The sequence below is a fragment of the Orcinus orca genome, chromosome 1, assembly GCF_937001465.1.
Source record: "Orcinus orca chromosome 1, mOrcOrc1.1, whole genome shotgun sequence".
Taxonomy (NCBI): domain Eukaryota; kingdom Metazoa; phylum Chordata; class Mammalia; order Artiodactyla; family Delphinidae; genus Orcinus; species Orcinus orca.
The window spans coordinates 145,134,697-145,153,371 of NC_064559.1; the positions used below are offsets into that span (position 1 = coordinate 145,134,697).

Here is an 18,675-nt window from a genome sequence, read left to right on the forward strand (position 1 = left end):
TTCCCTTTATTTCTTGTTTTTAAAATAATGAGTTTGTTCTCTGATATCCTCCAGATTGACTCATGAGGTTTGAAAATTTTTGTATTCTTATGAATTGTTGGACTTAAAATATATTTAATGTGTTTCAGTGCATTGATATTATTGTCTTTATTAGTGTACAAATTGGCCCATTGGTTGGTTGTAACCTATTCAAGCTGGATTTTGAGTTCTTTTGACAAGACTCTAGTAATCTTTTATAGCTTTCTTACTGTCCAGTAGGACAAGGAAATTCCAGGCTCATCTTGTATATTTCCTGCTTCAGACCTGGAGTCAGTTCTGCTTTCTTTTATTGAGAAATGGTATTTGGAGGCTCTGTCATGTTACAGGATGTTACTTGCTACTGGATTGATCATTGTATCTAAGCCTATATAGTGGACAGACCTGAGAAATATGTTATATATTTGTTAAAATTAAAAGACATCATAAATTCATCATTTTATTTCACATTCAACTTAAGGACTGTGGGAATTTTACTTAACCCATATTGATCTTTAATATGTATCATTTTTCTCCCATGCTGAAAATTCCAGTTATCAGTGACATCAACATAATGCTTACTTTCTTTGTCTCACACTGCCCACAGTAGTCTCAGAATTTAATAATACTAACACTACCATCAACAATATGATCCTGAAAACAGGTTTTTTGGGTAGCACTGTTTTTGCAGAGCACAGGCTCCAGATGTTCGGGCTCAGCGGCCATGGCTCACGGTCCCAGCCGCTCCGCGGCATGTGGGATCTTCGCAGACCAGGGCACGAACCCATGTCCCCTGCATTGGCAGGTGGACTCTCAACCATTGCGCCACCAGGGAAGCCCCGGGTAGCACTGTTTTTGCCTTAGGATATACCCAACTACAGAAATAAAGTCAAATTATACTTTTTAAATCCTCTTGGACTAATTCCTCTCTGTGTTGTCATCAACTGGATGCTATTTTAGGTTAATTCATTTCATTTTACTTTACATTCAGAGATTCCTTTTTATTGCTGTTAATATTTTTTATTTTACTATGCTAAAATTCTTCCTCAATAAGTAACATGATTCTGATTCCTTGCTTAAAGGACGTGAAGATTGCCTTATATCATTCTTAGTACTTTGATTATATATAGTAACTGGAAAAGGAGATTTTAATGAAAAGTCAGCAGATAAAAATAAGTCTCCTTTGTTCTGTTTCTAGATTAATCAAACACTGATTGTATATAATTTGGTATGAAACTACTGTAAAATGACTGTATTCTTAAATTTTTCTTTTCTTTTTAAACTTGTCTTTTTGAAAAAAAGCTAGATTCTGCTGTGTCTTAAGATATGGCATTTGTGTGTAATTTTGTATTTTGTGACTATTAGAATTACTCATTTGAGAAATGTTTATTTACACTTAATATGTAACAGGCTCTGCTAGAGGTCAGCTCCATAGTTATGAATAAAATATCTGTGATCTTGGGGTTCTCATAAATCTTAGTTTTGTGGGAGGAGATAAATGTGTAATCACATCAATAAATTACAAAATTTTAAAAATGCTTCAAAAGTATGTGTCATTGTAATTATTTTAGAGGTACTTAATTCAGATTGAGAGTTTAAGTGGAAGACCCAAGAAAGTGATAGTCAAGTTGGCCATTGAAGGATGAATAAAACTTAGGTGAGGAGTGATGATGGGATGCTTAAAAGAAGTACATTTTGAGAAAATTGGCAAAATATAGTATAGTATAGGTGGTTGAATTTGATTTAGCTTTTGTTTGGTTGATTTTATTTATTTATTTTTAAATGAGCACCAGTTCACATCATTCTGATTACTTTAAAATAGCTATTTAAATATATATTTATGAATCCTCTAGTGTAAAATTTATAGATTTCAGTTTCTCTTTTCAGAAAAGCAGTAGCTAGAGAGACAATCTGTATACCATTTAGACCCCCTTGAAATTGGTCGTAGTATTTCTCCTTTAAGTAAATTTAAAATGATTATAACTAGGAAATCTGTTTATGGGTGAGCATTTTAAAAATATTTGTTTGTTTTTTTGTTCATTTTAAAGTAACATTGGTTTATAACATTATATGTTTCATGTGTACAGCATTGTAATTCAACTAATATATATGCACTACAGTGTGCTCACCACCAAAAATTCTAGTTTCTATCCATCACCATACATTTGACCCCCTCTACCCATCTCTCCCTCCCCCTACCACTCTTCCCCTCTGTGGAAAGAACACCAATCTGTTCTCTGTACCTGTGTGTGTTTTTGTTTTAATTTGTTTGTTTGTTTATTTATTTTATGTTTTTTAAATATTCAACATAAGAGTGAAATCTCGGTATTTGTCTTTCTCCTCTGACTTATTTCACTTTGCATCAATTCCCTCAAAGTCCATCCTTGTTACCACAGCTGGCAAGATTTTATCTTTTTTTTTTGATGGCTGAATAGTATGGAATTTTAATTTTTTAATTGTGCTGAATACCCATAACAGAAAATTTACCATCTCAGCCAATTTTGAGTGTACAGTTCAGTGGTGTTAAAGTACATTTACGTTATTGTGCAGCGAATCTCCAGAACTCTTTATGTCTTGCAAAACTGAAACTCTGCATCCAGTAAACATCATCTCGCTATTCCCTCCTCCTTCTAGCTCCTGGCAACTACCATTCTACTTTCTGTCTCTTTGAGTTTGACTACTCTGGGTACCTCATATAGGTAGAATCATACAATTTTTGTCCTTTTGTGACTGGCTTATATCACTTAGCATAATGTCATCAAGGTTCATCCATCATGTAACGTGTCACAATTTCCACTTTTACGGCCAAATAATATTCCATTGAGTGTGCATACCACATTTTATTTATCCATTCTTCTGTCAGTGGACACTTGGGTTGCTTCCACCTTTTGGCTGTTGTGACTAATGCTGCTGTGATCTGTTGGAGTCTCTGCTCTCAAATTCTTTTGGGTATATACCCAGAAGTGGAATTGCTGGATCATATGGTAATTCTGTTTCATTTTTTGAGGAACCACAGTACTGTTTTCAGTAATGGCTAGAACATTTTATATTCTCATCAACAGTGTACAAAAGTTTCAATTTCTCTACATCCTTGCCAACACTTATTATTACTATTTTTTAATTTTGATAGTAGCCATCTTAGTGGATGTGAGGTGATTTAACTTTTTTTTTAACATCTTTATTGGAGTATAATTGCTTAACAATGTGTTCATTTCTGCTGTATAACAGAGTGAATCAGCTATATGTATACATATATCTAACTTAATCTTGTTGACCAAATTTAATAATACCCTTAGACTTAAAATGCAAATTAAAAAATTTAGCAGAGTTTGTATTCTTTGTATTTGCCTAAAATATCTAAATTTAATACATTTTATTATAAAATTTCTTACTACATTATTTAATTATTTGGGTTACATCATATTTATTGGTATTACGTATTTATTACATTATTTATGTTGTCTTTCTCAGGGGTAACATAGGAAGGCAGTAGCTATAATTTAACATCTTTAGTTGACAAGAATTTGAAATGGATGAAAGATAGTGGGAGATAAGGTAGGTGAAGTGTGAGATTGTAAAGAATCATCCAGCTGAGGCCTTTGGGCTTGACACTGTAGATAGCGAGGAAGCCATTTTTAGCAACAGTGAGACACAGGAGGGAGTGGATACTATAGAGGACTGATTTGAGAGAGATTTTAGGTAGTATTAAATAGTGACAGAATTATGTTTTATTAGATATGACAGTATAAAATTAAGGATAACACTTAGATTTAGGCCTTGGGCTGCTAGGTGTGTAAGGGGTTAGTTATATGGACAAATCTGGGTTCAAATCACTTGACTCTGCAACTAATTAACTATGTAAGCTTGGGCATATGTTATAATTTCCATAAACATCAGTTTCCTTGATATAATATAAATATAGTAGTTAAGAATACGTAACATGGAGAGCAGGAGGAACGGGAGGTGCAGGGGTTGTCTGGTCCAGGATTGAGAATTGATGGAACATGGGATTAATGAATTGGGGATGCTTTTAGGAGGGTTATGGAAATCAGTGACCATGGGATCAGTCATGAGGTAGCAAAGGGAAGAAATGGATTCTGGGTGGCAGAGCACAAATAAATTGGGAAAATAGGAAGCAGTTAGTGATTCATCTGTCAACTTCAAATTCATATAGTTTTACTGTTCATTTCTTTATTGTAAATAATAATCTTTGTAACTTAAGTTTATCCATTTGAGTAAGAGGAATGTACTGTCTTGATCATTGGGAGTACTGAGCAGAAAACAGAAGAGATTAGTTTGCTTGTTAAGAAAATGTCATATTTACCTGAGGAAGCTTAAAAATCTGTTAGATTGGAGAAGAGGAGCTTCCTACAGATCAGGAAAAAGTAGATTACAAGGAGTCTTCCAAGTCGCCATGAACTTGTTGGGATGGGGTTGAAGCTGCGTTAGTGTATGACAGAGGTGGGAGTCATGCCTTGTTCCCTTGGTACTTGCGTTATGAAGATGCCTACTACAGTTCAATATTACTATTGCATTAAGAATCCCTCCAGGGCTTCCCTGGTGGCGCAGTGGTTGAGAGTCCGCCTGCCAATGCAGGGGACACGGGTTCATGCCCCGGTTCGGGAAGATCCCACATGCCGTGGAGCGGCTGGGCCTGTGAGCCATGGCCACTGAGCCTGTGCTCTGCAAAGGGAGAAGCCACAACAGTGAGAGGCCCGCGTGCCGCAAAAAAAAAAAAAAAAAAAAAAAAAGAAGCCCTCCAGAAGTATTAGTCTAAAATATTGCTGATAGCAGCGCTGATTTTCTATAAGCCCTAAAAGGTTGAGGGTCTCTTTGGCCTCTCCCGTTGCGGAGCACAGGCTCCGGACGCACAGGCTCAGCGGCCATGGCTCACGGGCCCAGCCGCTCTGCGGCATATGGGATCTTCCCGGACCGGGGCACGAACCCGTGTCCCCTGCATCGGCAGGCGGACTCTCAACCACTGCGCCACCAGGGAAGCCCGAGGGTCTCTTAAATGTGAAAAATATCTTGTCAATAGAAAAATACTCTTTATCAGTATTTCTTATACTAGTTCATTTTAATTATGAAACTAAGTTTTGTTTTGTGTTTTGTTTTTTTCAATAGGATGAAGAAAGTATTCCTATTATGTATAGGAATTTACCTGAATATAAGGAACTATTACAGTTTAAAAAGTTAAAAAAACAGAAACTTCAGCAAATGCAAGCTGAAAGTGGATTTGTGCAACATGTGGGCTTCAAGGTAAATTCTATTTAATTCTTCTATTCATTTAATTTTTGAAAGGGTGATAGGATATATTTAAGGTGGTTTTCAGAGCTTTAAGCTCCACGACTTTCAAGCACACAGATAAAAGTAAGTTTAGCTCTTGTCCTGTTCATTTATACAAAGTAGTGTGCCACAGTTACTGGTGTCAAGAGATTTATGATTCAGTAGAGATAGAGAAGAAAAATATACAGGTATACTTTGAGGTAATATATGAGATGAGAGGTTTTTCTAGCTATTTCCCCACCCCAAATTTACTGAGATATAACTGACAAAAACTGTACATATATGTGTACAAAAAATTTAAGATATAAAAAAAATTCACCTCGCATAGTTATCTTTTTTTTTTTGAGATAAGAACACTTAACATCTGCTCTCTCAGCAAATTTCAAGTATGCAATGCAGTATTATTAACTATAATTACCGTGTTGTACATTAGACCTCCAGAACTTATTCATCTTATAACTGAAAGTTTGTACCCTTTGACCAATGACACCACGCCCACCACTACCTACCCCCACCCCACCCAGCCCCTGGCAACCCTCAGCAACCTCCATTCTAAATTTAACTTTTTTGGATTCTACATTTAAGCGAGATCATATAGTATTTGTCTTTCTGTGTCTGATATATTTCACTTAGCGTAATGTCCTTAGGTTTCATCCATGTTGTCACAAATGGCAGGATTTCTTTCTGTTTTATGGCTGAATAATATTCCGTTGTGTGTGTGTGTGTATATATATATAGAGAGAGAGAGAGAACACATTTTCTTTGTCCATTCATCCATAGAGCTATTTCTTTTGTTGTTGCTGTTGTTCATGGATCAGAAATTTCTTTTCCCCTTTCAGATTCAGTTATCTCTGCTGTTTTTTGAGGGACTAGTAGAAATACATTTATTCATGCCACAAAATTTTGAGATATCCATTTATGTTCCAGCCACTTTGCTAAGTGCTAGGGATTCAGCAGTAAACAAGATGGACTCACATCCTTCTCTATTCTGTTTTCATCTCATAAGTGATTTAGAGAAGTTAAATGAGTGAATTAGTTGAGTGTGACTAGTGTGCATACTGGAGAGTAGTGAGAGGCTATTTAGTTGCCTTGGAAATTTTGCTAAGGAGTTTAAACTCTTCTAAAATGTTGGAGAAACTTTGAAGGATTTTAAGCAGAGTAACATGAAATTTGCATTTTGGAAAGATCATTCTATTTTCTTAAACAATACAACCCTTAGGAAGGCAGTGGGTTTAGAGTGGATAACTCTTAATTCTGACTACAGTATTGTTAAATTCTTTAAATAATAATTTGTTCATGTATATTTTTTATGTAATTGAAAAACAAGTGAAGGGGGAAAAAGATCATTCTGGCATTAGTATGGAGAATGGATAGGAAGAAAGCAAGGCTGAGGGCAGGGAGACTAGTTGGAGATTCTCTTCATTAATTTAGACAAAAGATGAGAATGTCCTGAACTTGACTGGTGGCTGTAGAAATAGAGAGATTGACAAGTTTGAGAACACCTTAGTTGTTAGAACTGGCTATACTTGGTGGGATTGGAGGAAGTAAAATTGAGACCATGAACTACAGATTTGCTGGTAGTGGTATACATAAAAATACTGATGTGTGCTGTGACTTAATAAATTTAAAACAAAATTCTTATACCTCTGATCCTCTGGAGTTGCTATTAGCCAGAATATATTAAATGATTTTCTTTTCTAGATCTTTCAGTGGTCCTGCTTCTCCATTTAGAGATTTTCCTAATTGACAGCTGTGTCTTTCCAGGAAGAAACTCTCTCCACTTCTCATAATTTTGTTGTAAGACCCAGCTGTGGCTTGTTTGCCAGTCTGTCAGCCGCTCTAGTTGGCCTGATGATCAAAGAAACTAGAAATGAGATTTACTTTGATTTCCAAGATTGCGCAGAACACACCGAGGGCTACCACACTGCCACAACACTGAGAAAGAGCTAAATTTGCCTTTTCTTCATGGTGGGCGTTGGTTATTAGGAGCCTTCAAGGCTTTGGAAAGTAACTCAGTAAGGTGAAAGTTCAGAGAGGATTTTGTGTTCAGTTGGGTTTATGTTAGCTGTGGTATCCTGTTTTAAATAGTTCTGTAGCATATTTGGATAGTTTTAACAATGGTATTAAGTCAGTGGTTCTAAATCCCAGTCATTGTACACTGGTCTGAGGTACCTTTCAAGTCAATAGCTACTAATAATCAAATGCCCATGTTTGCAGATGATTTACTTAAGATTTTTAAAAATAAGTTAAAGCATATTATGATGTTCCTCTCACCCATCTGTATTGTAGCTCAATCTTGAATGGATAGAGTTTCAACTAGTTTGCTAGAAATTGTGCCTAACTTATAACCATTTTTTGTGTTATCCCACTATCTTGTGCATGGGGAGAGAGGAGAGAATGTTTATGTGCACATTATGTGTTGCCCAGCAGGAAAAAAGAAAGCTTGAGAACAATATAGTTTAATACTTTTTCTCTCTGAATCTTTAATAGTGTGATAACTGTGGCATAGAACCTATCCAGGGTGTTCGGTGGCACTGCCAGGATTGTCCTCCAGAAATGTCTTTGGATTTCTGTGATTCTTGTTCAGACTGGTAAGTGTTATCTATCATTGTAAGTCTTAAATTTTGACAAGAGCTTCTCAGACACTAGTGAGTTTGATTTCTAAACTGCTTAGAAAATCACCACATTTAATGGGTTGAACTTTGTTGTTCTAGACAATTAAGAAATTTTCCTTAATGACACCATATCTCAAGTAACTTTCCATTAGAGATTTTGAGAGATTATTGGATTTAAACAGGTAGAGCTGTGAGGAAGTTTGATAATATCTAGACCAAAATGCATCCAATGCCATGTAATGATGTGTTTGTATGTGTGTGTGTGTGTGTGTGTGTTTTCTTTTCAGCCTTCATGAAACAGATATTCACAAGGAAGATCACCAACTAGAACCTGTTTATAGGTCAGAGACATTCTTAGACAGAGACTACTGTGTGTCCCAGGGCACCAGTTATAATTACCTTGACCCAAACTACTTTCCAGCAAACAGATGACATGGAAGAGAACATCATATACTAGTCCTCTTCAACACATAGCAATGGTATCATTGTGAATTATGTGCACAGTTTGGAAAGATTCTCTACTTTCCCTGAAATGACACTCACAGCATGACAGCTTCCTGAGTGTTCTCGTCAACAGCTCTGCACCGTTGTGGCTCTAGATCACTGTTCAGCAGCTGAACATTCCTGGTGAGCAAAAGGGTTTCCCTGGTGAAATTCGCACCACCACCTTAAAGCCTTTTAGGTGGTGATCTTAAATGGGTGAGATGGAAATGAGAGCACATATTAAAGAGAGAGTAAATTCCAAAGGTTTCAAAGAACTTGGTCATAAATATGCTAATGAGAAGACAAAGTATTTATATTAAAACAGTTTAGTAGCTTTCAGTTTTGTGAAAATAGTTTCCAGCACAGAAACTGACTTCCTTAGACAAAGTTTTAACCAATGATGGTGTTTGCTTCTAGGATATATACACTTTAAAAGAACTCACTGTCCCAGTGATGGCCGCTGATGGCCTTTAGTAAATTGGAGCTGCTTAACCATGTTGATGTCTAATTTCTTTTAACCACAATGAACTGTCCTTATTACCAACAGTGAAGCACTACAGGAGGCAACTGTGGCATTGCTTCCTTAACCAACTCATGGTGTGTGAATGTTATAAAATTGTCACTCAGATATATTTTTTAAATGTAATGTTATATAAGATGATCATGTGATGTGTACAAACTATGGTGAAAAGTGCCAGTGGTAGTAACCGTGTAAAGTCTCTAATTCACAACATTAATTCCTTTAAAATACACAGCCTTCTGCCTCTGTATTTGGAGTTGTCAGTGCAACTCATAGAAGAAAACTGCCTAATAGAAAAATCATATATATGGTAATAATTTCCCTCTTTTGTAGTCTGCACAGGATCCATAAAAGATTGTATTTTTATTACTATTTAAACAAGTGATTAAATTTAGTCTGTGCAGTGAGCAAGAGTTCACATGCATTCTTTTATACTGCTGGATTTTGTTGTGCATCATTTAAAACATTTTGTATGTTTCTTCTTATCTGTGTATACAGTATGTTCTTGAATAATGTTCATTTGTCAGAAGAACTGTGAGAAATAAACTATGTGGATACTGTCTGTTTATATTATAGAATGCTTGTTGTGACTTCCTTCGGTTAGATTTTGGATTTTATTTTTACTAGTATTAAAACCAAAACAATTTTTTTAAGGTTTTTTTTTTTTTTCCTTTACCTATCTGTCCATTAAAAAAGAGTAAGGACTATATGATGGAAAAGAAGGTAAACTTGAGAAGCTCTGTAAAAGATGGTAATGTTTTCACTCAGTGTGTGTGCTGAAACACTAAACTAGGTTAACAAAAAAGAATATGTACCATGGTTAAAGAAAAAGACAATTATTAATGTCCAGATGTGAAAACTAAACTTAGGTTGAAAACTTTTAACCTAACTATCATTCTTTCTGATGAAATAAGCCCCACATGTGTTAAATAAGTGGTTTTTGAAAATCGCTGTATTCCCTGGAAATTATTATTGACTGCTGGAAAAGAAAATATAAATATTCTAAGATTGCTTAAGTATACTGACGCAATTTTTAGAGTCTCCTGTTTTTTCCAATTTTAAATCAAGGGGACATTATTTACCAGTCCTCTTCAATACATTGCAGGGTACTGAAATAATACCCTGAATTCTTTCAATTGAGAAAAGTAATACAATTTTAACTATAGAAATATGAGAATTTTAAAGTAATATATTGATTAAAGAATACTGATGATTTTGATAAAATATATCACATCAGAAGAAAAGGAAACGGACTTGAATTAGAGTTTTTGCTCTGGAATTATTAGTTGGGGCAAGAAGAGGGGAATCATTAACATTCTGGGCATTTGACTATTATACTTCAAGTGAATATGCCAGAGATCTACCTTCAACTTGTAGTAAAGTTGAAGTAGCACTTGATGGTAACTTCTGTGTTTGCATAGAAGTAATACCAGTCAGTTTTGGAGAACCATTCAGAGCCATTCAGAAATCCCATAAAGTATGAAGTATGCTTTGAAAGAGTGATACAATTGATATTTATATAAGCAGAATAGACAAAATAAATCCACTTAAATGTATTTTTTAAGGACAAAGATTTTGAGAATTTTGAGCAACAAAATTTTCTGCTTGAGCAAAGATGTCTTTATTTTGCATTTTTCAGCTCCAAGCAAATAGTCCTCATGGCTTTAAAAGGGTAGTAGTAGTGGTAATGTGTTTTGTTGTTTTAATGTGAGGAATGCACAGGGCTCTCATTTGCAAGTAGGCCTTCCATCTCCTACATAGAAGCATTGGTTGTAAAAGACAACATAGACCTACTTATTAAAGCATCACTTATTTAGTAGTATTCAGTAGGTCAGTTGTATTTCCTGAAATATTCTGCTCAAGTTATTTGCTAAGAACTGAAGGAACTTTTAATGACACCTAAAACCACTGCTTTAATGTTTTTAGGCAGAGGGGATTTTGGTTGGTGTGTGATGTGTGCTAAGAATAATAGCAGACACTGATAGAGTGCTTGTTATGTGCCAAGCAAGCATACAGTAACGAATTTAATCTTACAACCTTATGAGGCAGGTTCATTTTTATCCTGTTTTCATATGAGGAAATCTAGCCAGAGAGGTTAAGTAACTTGCCCAAGGTCATATAGTTAGTAAAGTGGTGATGCTTAGATTTTAGCCCAGACAGATTGCTTCAGAGTCAGCGTCTGAGCAAGAATGTTCCCTTTGTGTCAGGGGTCTCAGAGATGGTGGAGGTGGAGGTGTGCAGGAGTTGCTTTTCTGTCTTCTCTTCTGGTGCGGTATGCACCCTAGAGTACAGACGTGAGCACACGTCCAGGTTTATAGCTCAGAATAGAGCAGCATATCTGTGGATGGGGAAACCCATCGATCTGTGAAACCGTCTGCCCCATGACGAATTAGGAAAACACATAATTTACATATTCTAATTTGACAGCAAACATGTGGTCATGAGGCTTTAGGCAAAGCTGGGACTGAAGACTTGGGTCTTCTGCCTCAGGTACGATTTGTTTCCATGCATGTTTGGTGCCTCTCACTTAACCTAATAGTATGCTGTGTCCATTTTTCTCTCCTTTTCTCTTTTGTTTAAATTAAATTGCAGAACACAACAATTTACTGAGGTATGAGGAACATTTTTTTTATGAAATTAAAAAAATAATATATGACATGTATTAAGGATAAATACTTTGCAAATTTCTATGGTAGTTATAAACATAAGAGTGGCATGCTGTATAAACTATACTTCTTACTGTGGATAACAGAGTTTGAAGGGCATTATTCTAGGTACACTGGGTAGATTGAAAGCCTCCAGATAACAAGTAGATTTTTACACAAGATTATGTCCTATTTAGGTTCTAAAGGTTTGTTTTTATTTCACATCTTGAAGAAAAATGGGCTTCTGTTTATATGATCCCAGAAAAAAAAAAAAACAAAAAACCTTTTCCCCTACAGTTCAAGTAGCTGATTAAATGGATTTTTGAGCATGGTGTCACATTTAGCTCCATGAGAACAGAGACCATCTGTGTCTATATTTATCCCTAGGGCCTGGCTCTTAGTAGATTCTCAATAAATATTTACTGGTAGTAGGACCAGTGTTTTGGTTACATTTTTCTCTAGGAAGTTAGAGAAACCACCTGTGTCTGAGTGTGTCTGTGAGTGCATCTGTGGGACCCTTAGAGGGTTTGCCTCAAGAGATCTCCTTTACGGGGCTCTGGGAGGAATAAAGGATCATTACATCCTATTTTATCTGGAGGATGTGGTGCAAACCTGGGTGGCTGAGATTTTGGTTCTCTCTGGGACCCCATTTTCTGCCATGTTTTTAGAGTGATATAATGTTAACTAGCATGGAAATTCTGGGTCCTAGACTCAGTTGTGGAAGTGAGACCCTCAACAAACGTTGACAAAGAGCTGCCTCTTATTGAGCACTAGGAACTAGTGAATGATTTACATGTATTATTAACCTGCTTAATCAGCACAACACCTCTATGAGGTTGCTTACTATTGTGACCTCCATGGTACAGATGAGAAAACTAAGGTTCAGAGGATTTAAATGTTAGTTCTCCATAATGACTGCTATGTGTGGGACTGAGGATACAGAGCCTTGCCCTTCTGAAGCTTATATTCTAATGCCGAAGACCTGCGGTAAACAAGTAAATAAAAAGTACTATGTAATTTTATGCAGACATAAATGCTGTGAAGAAAAATAATGCTTGAAAAAAAAAATGATGGACGAATCGGGACCAGCCTGCCATTTAGAGGGAATAATCAAAGAACACCTCAATAACAAGGGTAAATTTGAACAGAGACCTAAATGGAGTGAGGGAGTTCCTTGTGGATAATCTGGAGGAAGAGGCAGAAGGATAGCAAGGGCAAGGGCCCTGATCCAGTAGAGAGCTTAGCTTGTTCAGGCAACGTTGAGAGGGCCAGTGTAGCTTGAACCAAATGAGTAAGAGGAGAGTGGTAGTTGTTGAGGTGAGAGAGGGCAGAGGGCCAGATCAGGTGAGGCCTTGAATGTAGATCATTGTAAAGGAGTTTGGACTGTGTTCTGATGTCTTCTACATACAGACAAGGTCTTCTTCGAGGGGCAGAGACCTCTAAGGTCCTTTCCTGCTTTAGTGACTTCAGTGATGTCATATCAAGCCATTCAAGTCAGTTGACCTGTTTTAACAGTTCTGTAGAAGACTTGCTTTGCACCTCTAGATACTCTTCTTTCGGGCAAAGCCATTTACCCCTGCTGATCTTTTTCAAGAGGGTGGCCAACTGCAGCCATAAAAGCCATGGCTGGGCTTGTCTGCTGCCCTGCTGTCTATCAAAGCTGTGGTGGGCATGGGCTGTTGACCAATATGTGGTATGTGTTTAAAGAATGTTAATTCCTACAAAGAGTCACTTTGTGTTTTCTGGCACAACTGATGATTTTCATCCTGTAACTCTCTTTTTCTAATTTGCTCAAATACTCCTTGTCCTCCCCTGTAGAGAGTGTTACAACTCGGGGTAGTAATGAAGTATTTGACAACCGTGTGAGTTGTAGGAACATGCCCCTTTTTGTTAATAGAGGCGTAATTGTAACCAAAGAAATTTAATTTCCTCTTTAGCAAACACTGACATTTCTGTTTAAGAATGACTGCTAGAGTAAAAGGAAATACCATGTATCATGAATTACACTGGAAGTTCTTTCTGTAATAGCTCAAAACTGGCCTATGGCCAAAATTAAAATCATATGAGCATATCATAAATCTCAACTCTTACTGTGTTTGCTTCTAATTCTGTTTGGAATAAGGCTTCAAATGCTTTCCAGAATGATGTGAGTTACAAATAAATAGAAAAAAGTTATCCTGTGTTCCATTTACTTTATTTATACATATCCATTTCAAGAAAAAAAAAAGATTTTAAAAATACAGTTCTGTCCCAGAAATGGATCCTTATCTGCACAACCATTGAAGAAAAAAAAAATCATGCAAACGGAAACTATGGTCTTTTCTAGTGACTGAATGGAAGATGCAGTTATTCCAGTAGAATATATAAGAAACTCTTATTTGGCAACTGATAGCACAAAAGAGAAACCAAACTTCACCAGTTTGGTTTGAGGAAACACAATTTTACATACGGATAAAAGGTTTGCAAACCCCTGGAAAAGGCCTGTATGGAACAAATACAGCATTGGTATCTGTTAAACATGGTGTACTGACATGCCCTTTCCACCCACGTCAGTCTTGTTACTATATTTCTTACTTGCTTGGTAACTAGATAATCATTTAAAACCAAAGCCATAAGTTGACATTAGTCCAGTGAATGTGATACCAAACCACCGCATGCTTTTAAATTCTGTTTGGTCATTGGTTTTAACGTATAATTCCCCAAATGCACCTCCAGGTATAGAAGAGACTAGGTTATTAGATAATTTATCCAATTTGTTCACTTAGCCAATACAACACTATTCCAAGTAGCCAGTATCATAGAAATGAACAGAGAAATGTTACCGGTGACTAGTCTAGATTTTGCTATCTTGGAAAAGCTATACAATTTCACATACAAAAAAGCTCTTATCACATTTTTTCAAATTTAATCAAATTTCTTATGAACAATTTGTGTTGTCTCGTCAACCTAGTCTCTTCAGCTCTGAGCTGGATGAGACTTGAGGAAACGTCCAGAGGAAGAGGCTCAGGCCTGCCCCCCATCTTAAGGGCCTTAATCAGGTAACAAGAGATAGATCTTCAGAAGAGGAAGGAAGATGTGACAGGGCGTTAGGGATGCTAACTCCTCCCTATCTGCAGAGAGTAGAACCGAATGATCAGACCCTAGTAAGTCCTGAAGGCACAACTGACACAGATGGGCACTGCACTGCTGTTCATGTACTTATTTAGCTCAGAGGTGATAGAAAAGTGTGCTGCTGTGAGTGCAGACAGCTGTCTGACTTAGGAGGAAAAGGTTGGATAATACCAAATACACCATGCATGATTTCCAGACACCTCTCAGGTCAAGCTGGGAAGCAGACAGCAATGTCAGGATTTGGGGGTGGGGGGCATACAAAAGGTTTAAATGGAAACATACAGTGTTAAGGGATGAACTTTTAATATTTTTCTCTGTCTCCACTCTCCTTAACATACATGCATTTTTGCCTTCAGAAAATAGAGTCAATAGCTGTGCAGAGTTGAAGAAAAACTTCCTCTGGCGTCCCCTCTGCATTTATCTGTGTTAAAAAGGAAAGAAAGAGAAAGTTAGTCTTAAGAAATGTTTTTAAATAAGGCCACTTTTAGTAATAAAAAAGATTACCTGCTTATAAGTTGCTATGCAAAATTTTAAAACACAGGACTCCAAAATCACAGAGAAAAGAGTAGTTGTTTAAAAACTAGGTGCCTAATTAAAAAAACAAGACACGACTACACACCTATTAGAATGGGCAAAATCTAAAACACATCATCAAATACTGGTGAGGATGTGAAGCAACAGGAACTCTCATTCTTTGCTGATGGGAATGCGGAAGGGTACAGTCACTTGGGGAAAGAGTTTGGCGGTTTCTTACAAATTAAACACGCTTAGCATATGATCCGGCAGCCTGTGCTCTGGTACTTACCCAAAGGAGTAGAACACGTATGTCCACACAAAATCCTGCACACACGTTTATAGGAGCTTTATTCATGATTGCCAAAACTTGGAAGCAACCGAGAAGTCCTTAGGTGAGTGGATAAATAAACTGTGGTACATCCAGACAATGGGATATTATTTAGTGCTCAAAAGAAATGAGCTCTCAAGCCATGAAAAGACTTGGAGGAAACTTAAATGCATATTACTAAATGAAAGAAGCCAATCTTAAAAGGCTGCATACAATATGATGTAATGGAAAAATGGCAAAACTGTGGAGACAGTAGAAAAGGTCGAGAGCTGGGGGGAGAGAGGAATGAGTAGGTGGAACGCAGGATTTTTATTGTAGTGAAACTATTCTGTGTGATATTATAATGGTGGATACATGTCGCTATACATTTGTCAAAACCCATAGAACGTGCAACGCCAAGAGTGAACACTAATGTAAACTATAGACTTTGAGTGGTAATGATGTGTTGATGTAGGTTCATCAGTTATAACGAATGTGCTACTCCTGTGTGGGATATTTGTGTTCTGGGGGTTTTTTTTGGCCACACCGTGCGGCTTACAGGATCTCTGTTCCCCGACCACGGATTGAACCCAGGCCCCCTGCAGTGAGAGCTCGGAATCCTAACCGCTAGGCCACCGGGGAACTCCGTGTGGAATGTTGATAGTGGGAGAGGTTGAGTGTGTTTTGGGACACGGGGAATATGAGAACTCTACTTTGTGCTCAATTTTGCTGTGAACCTACAGCCCGTCTAACAACAACAGCAAGAGCTAGGTGCTTATTGAGGTAGATAAAGTATTGTTAAAGGTCACGGAAAGGCTTTGAGTTAGTTAAAATGAGACCTTATGAGTGTTCTGGAGTGTTTGGAGCAGGGTAGGAATAGGGCAGAGGTTGGGGGATGAGAAGGACGGGTGTGGAAAAGAAAGCAAAAGTTGAGACCTCAACTTGCAGGTGTGCTAAGTGCTAAGGGCAGAGCCCTCTTGGAGATTGTTGATACGCCAGGGCAAGGAGCCAACAACAGAGGAAGTAGGAGGGAGCTGATTTCCTGGGCATGAAGGCACTACCACTCGCTCCTCTCAAAATTTCCTAATATTGTGACAGCCACTGAGATTTGTCCCACCGCACATGTAGTATCCATAGAAAGTAGAGGCCTGGTGATGCGAATGAGACTCATGGAGGGGGCGGGGTTGTGAGCTTGCTAAAATGCAGCTTTTTCATGCTTCATCTCCAGAGGTTCTCATTTGGTGAGTTTCGGCTGGGCCTTCTAATCCGCGAATTTAATCAAGTTCTACAAATGATTTTGATGTGGATCATCTCGGACCACACTTTGAGAAACTCTAGATGATTGCTTCAGTTCCTGTCTACCTTCTTTGTGCAGATGAGTTTTGATTTCACAACCCCTGGGATTCCAGAGGTAGAATGAATGCTCAAAAGGAAAAAAAAAAGTACACATTTAGGGACTTCCCTGGTGGTCCAGTGGGTAAGACTCCACGCTCCCAATGCAAGGGGGCCCGGGTTCAATCCCGGGTCAGGGAATTAGATCCCACATGCCACAACTAAGAGTTCGCACGCCACAACAAAGATCCCATGTGCAACTAAGACCCGGCACAGCCAGATAAAAAAAAGTAAATGTTTAAATATCCTAGAAAATAGATAATAACGATGTTTGTAGAAGCATTGTTTGTAGTAGTCCCAAACCGGAAAAAGTGCAAATGTCCATCAGCAGTAGATGGATAAATAAATTGTGGCATAGTCATATAATGGAATACTATAGTAATGGAAAAAACAAACTACAGCTACATCCAGCAACATGGATTAATCTCACAAGGTTGAGGGAAAGAAACAAGTTGAAAAAATATGCATTCAGTACGATTCAATTTATATGAAGTTCAAAAATGAGCAAAGCTAAATTATATCGATTAGGGATCCATACACAGATGATAAAACCACAGTGAACCAGGGAAATAATTATAAAAGTCAGGATGGTGGTTACTTCCTGGGGAGAAGAAGGGAGATTTGATTGGGAGGGAGAGACATGTGGCAGAGCTTCTGTGACTGTCTGCTGTTTCTTGACCTGCATGGTGATTACACGGTGTTCATTTTATAATTCTTCAAATTTTACATATAACTTTTACACATTCCTGTATGTATGCTGTATCTCACAAGGAAAAAATAAAACCTAAAAACATTTTTTCAGCTTCTACCCCTCTTCCCCATAAACGTATCATACTTGATCCTTACAGGAGGGTTAAAGAGCAACCCGCAGTTGGTTTGTCTCCCTGGCTGGCGGCTCTCCATCTGGGGGGCAGGGACGTTGCTGTTTTCTGTCCCTCATAGCACCTTGCTTGTTGCTTTACCTCTTCTTCTTTTCCCTCTCAACCAACAAACATCTTCTGGGTGCCAACAATATATTACATGCTGGAGAAACCACGGTGAAATGGACATAATGGTCCTGCTCTCAAGGAGCTCACAGCTCAAGGGTAAAGACAAACAACAGGAATTCACACTGTTGTCAGGTAAGCACAGGAGCTCTGGATAAAGGGATACTTTACACCATCTTGGGAGGGCAGGAAGCTTCCTGAGGAAAGTTGTCGTCGTCATCATCATTAAAAATAATACACTTTCCTACTAATGAAGCATAAGTGCTATTTTTTTTCACTTCCACCCTTGCTTTACTTTCTCGCTTCCTTTTCTCCCCTCCCTCCTGCCCTCTCTTAATCCCGTCCATCCCTCCATCCCTGCTTTGCTCACTCCCTCACTCCCTACTGGGCTCCCTCCATCTATCACACCGTCCCTTTTCTGCTCCTCTCTCATTCCCTCTCCTCTCACTTGCTCCCTTCTTCCAACCCCTGCTCCATCCTCCCCTCCTCCCTAGCACAAGTGCTTTTAAACAAACAGGTAATTCTAACAATGATCTTAGGCGACAGGTATTGTTATCCCCATTTCACAGATGATGAAACTCAGGTCCTGAAAGATGAATTAAATTTCCCAAGGTCATACAGCTAAGCAAGTGTCAGACACCTGGTTCAAACCCAGGTCTCTGACTCCAAAGTCCTTGTACGTGTTGACTACATCCTTGTATATTACATCCACCAGTTCAAAATAGCTGGATGGTTGAACTTAGTGGGAGTAGCAAGGAGTGAAGCTGGAATAATAAAAAGAGGTTGACTATAAAGAGGC

At 37.8% G+C, this 18,675-nt stretch overlaps 2 protein-coding genes across 10 annotated transcripts in view; one reads left to right on the top strand and one right to left on the bottom strand.

Moving 5' to 3' along the window:
* The window catches only part of ZZZ3 (zinc finger ZZ-type containing 3), a 120,865-nt gene that overhangs the window by 93,742 nt on the left and 8,448 nt on the right, over nt 1-18,675 (top strand). For 6 of the 9 annotated variants that reach the window (XM_033405964.2, XM_033405960.2, XM_033405959.2 and 3 more), the window contains 3 exons: nt 5,140-5,274; nt 7,792-7,892; nt 8,204-9,497. In XM_033405964.2, coding sequence (XP_033261855.1) covers nt 5,140-5,274; nt 7,792-7,892; nt 8,204-8,348 — 381 coding nt within the window. In that variant the 3' untranslated portion in view covers nt 8,349-9,497. Of the gene's footprint in view, nt 1-5,139; nt 5,275-7,791; nt 7,893-8,203; nt 9,498-12,591; nt 13,649-18,675 lie in introns of those variants that run through there. The other 3 variants (XR_007476157.1, XR_007476156.1, XM_049707111.1) reach the window with 2 other exon arrangements.
* Nucleotides 13,737-18,675, bottom strand: part of AK5 (adenylate kinase 5) — a 236,863-nt gene continuing 231,924 nt past the window's right edge. Inside the window, exon 14 of the mRNA XM_004279944.3 lies at nt 13,737-15,096. Coding sequence (XP_004279992.1) covers nt 15,028-15,096 — 69 coding nt within the window. The 3' untranslated portion in view covers nt 13,737-15,027. The remainder of the gene's footprint in view (nt 15,097-18,675) is intronic.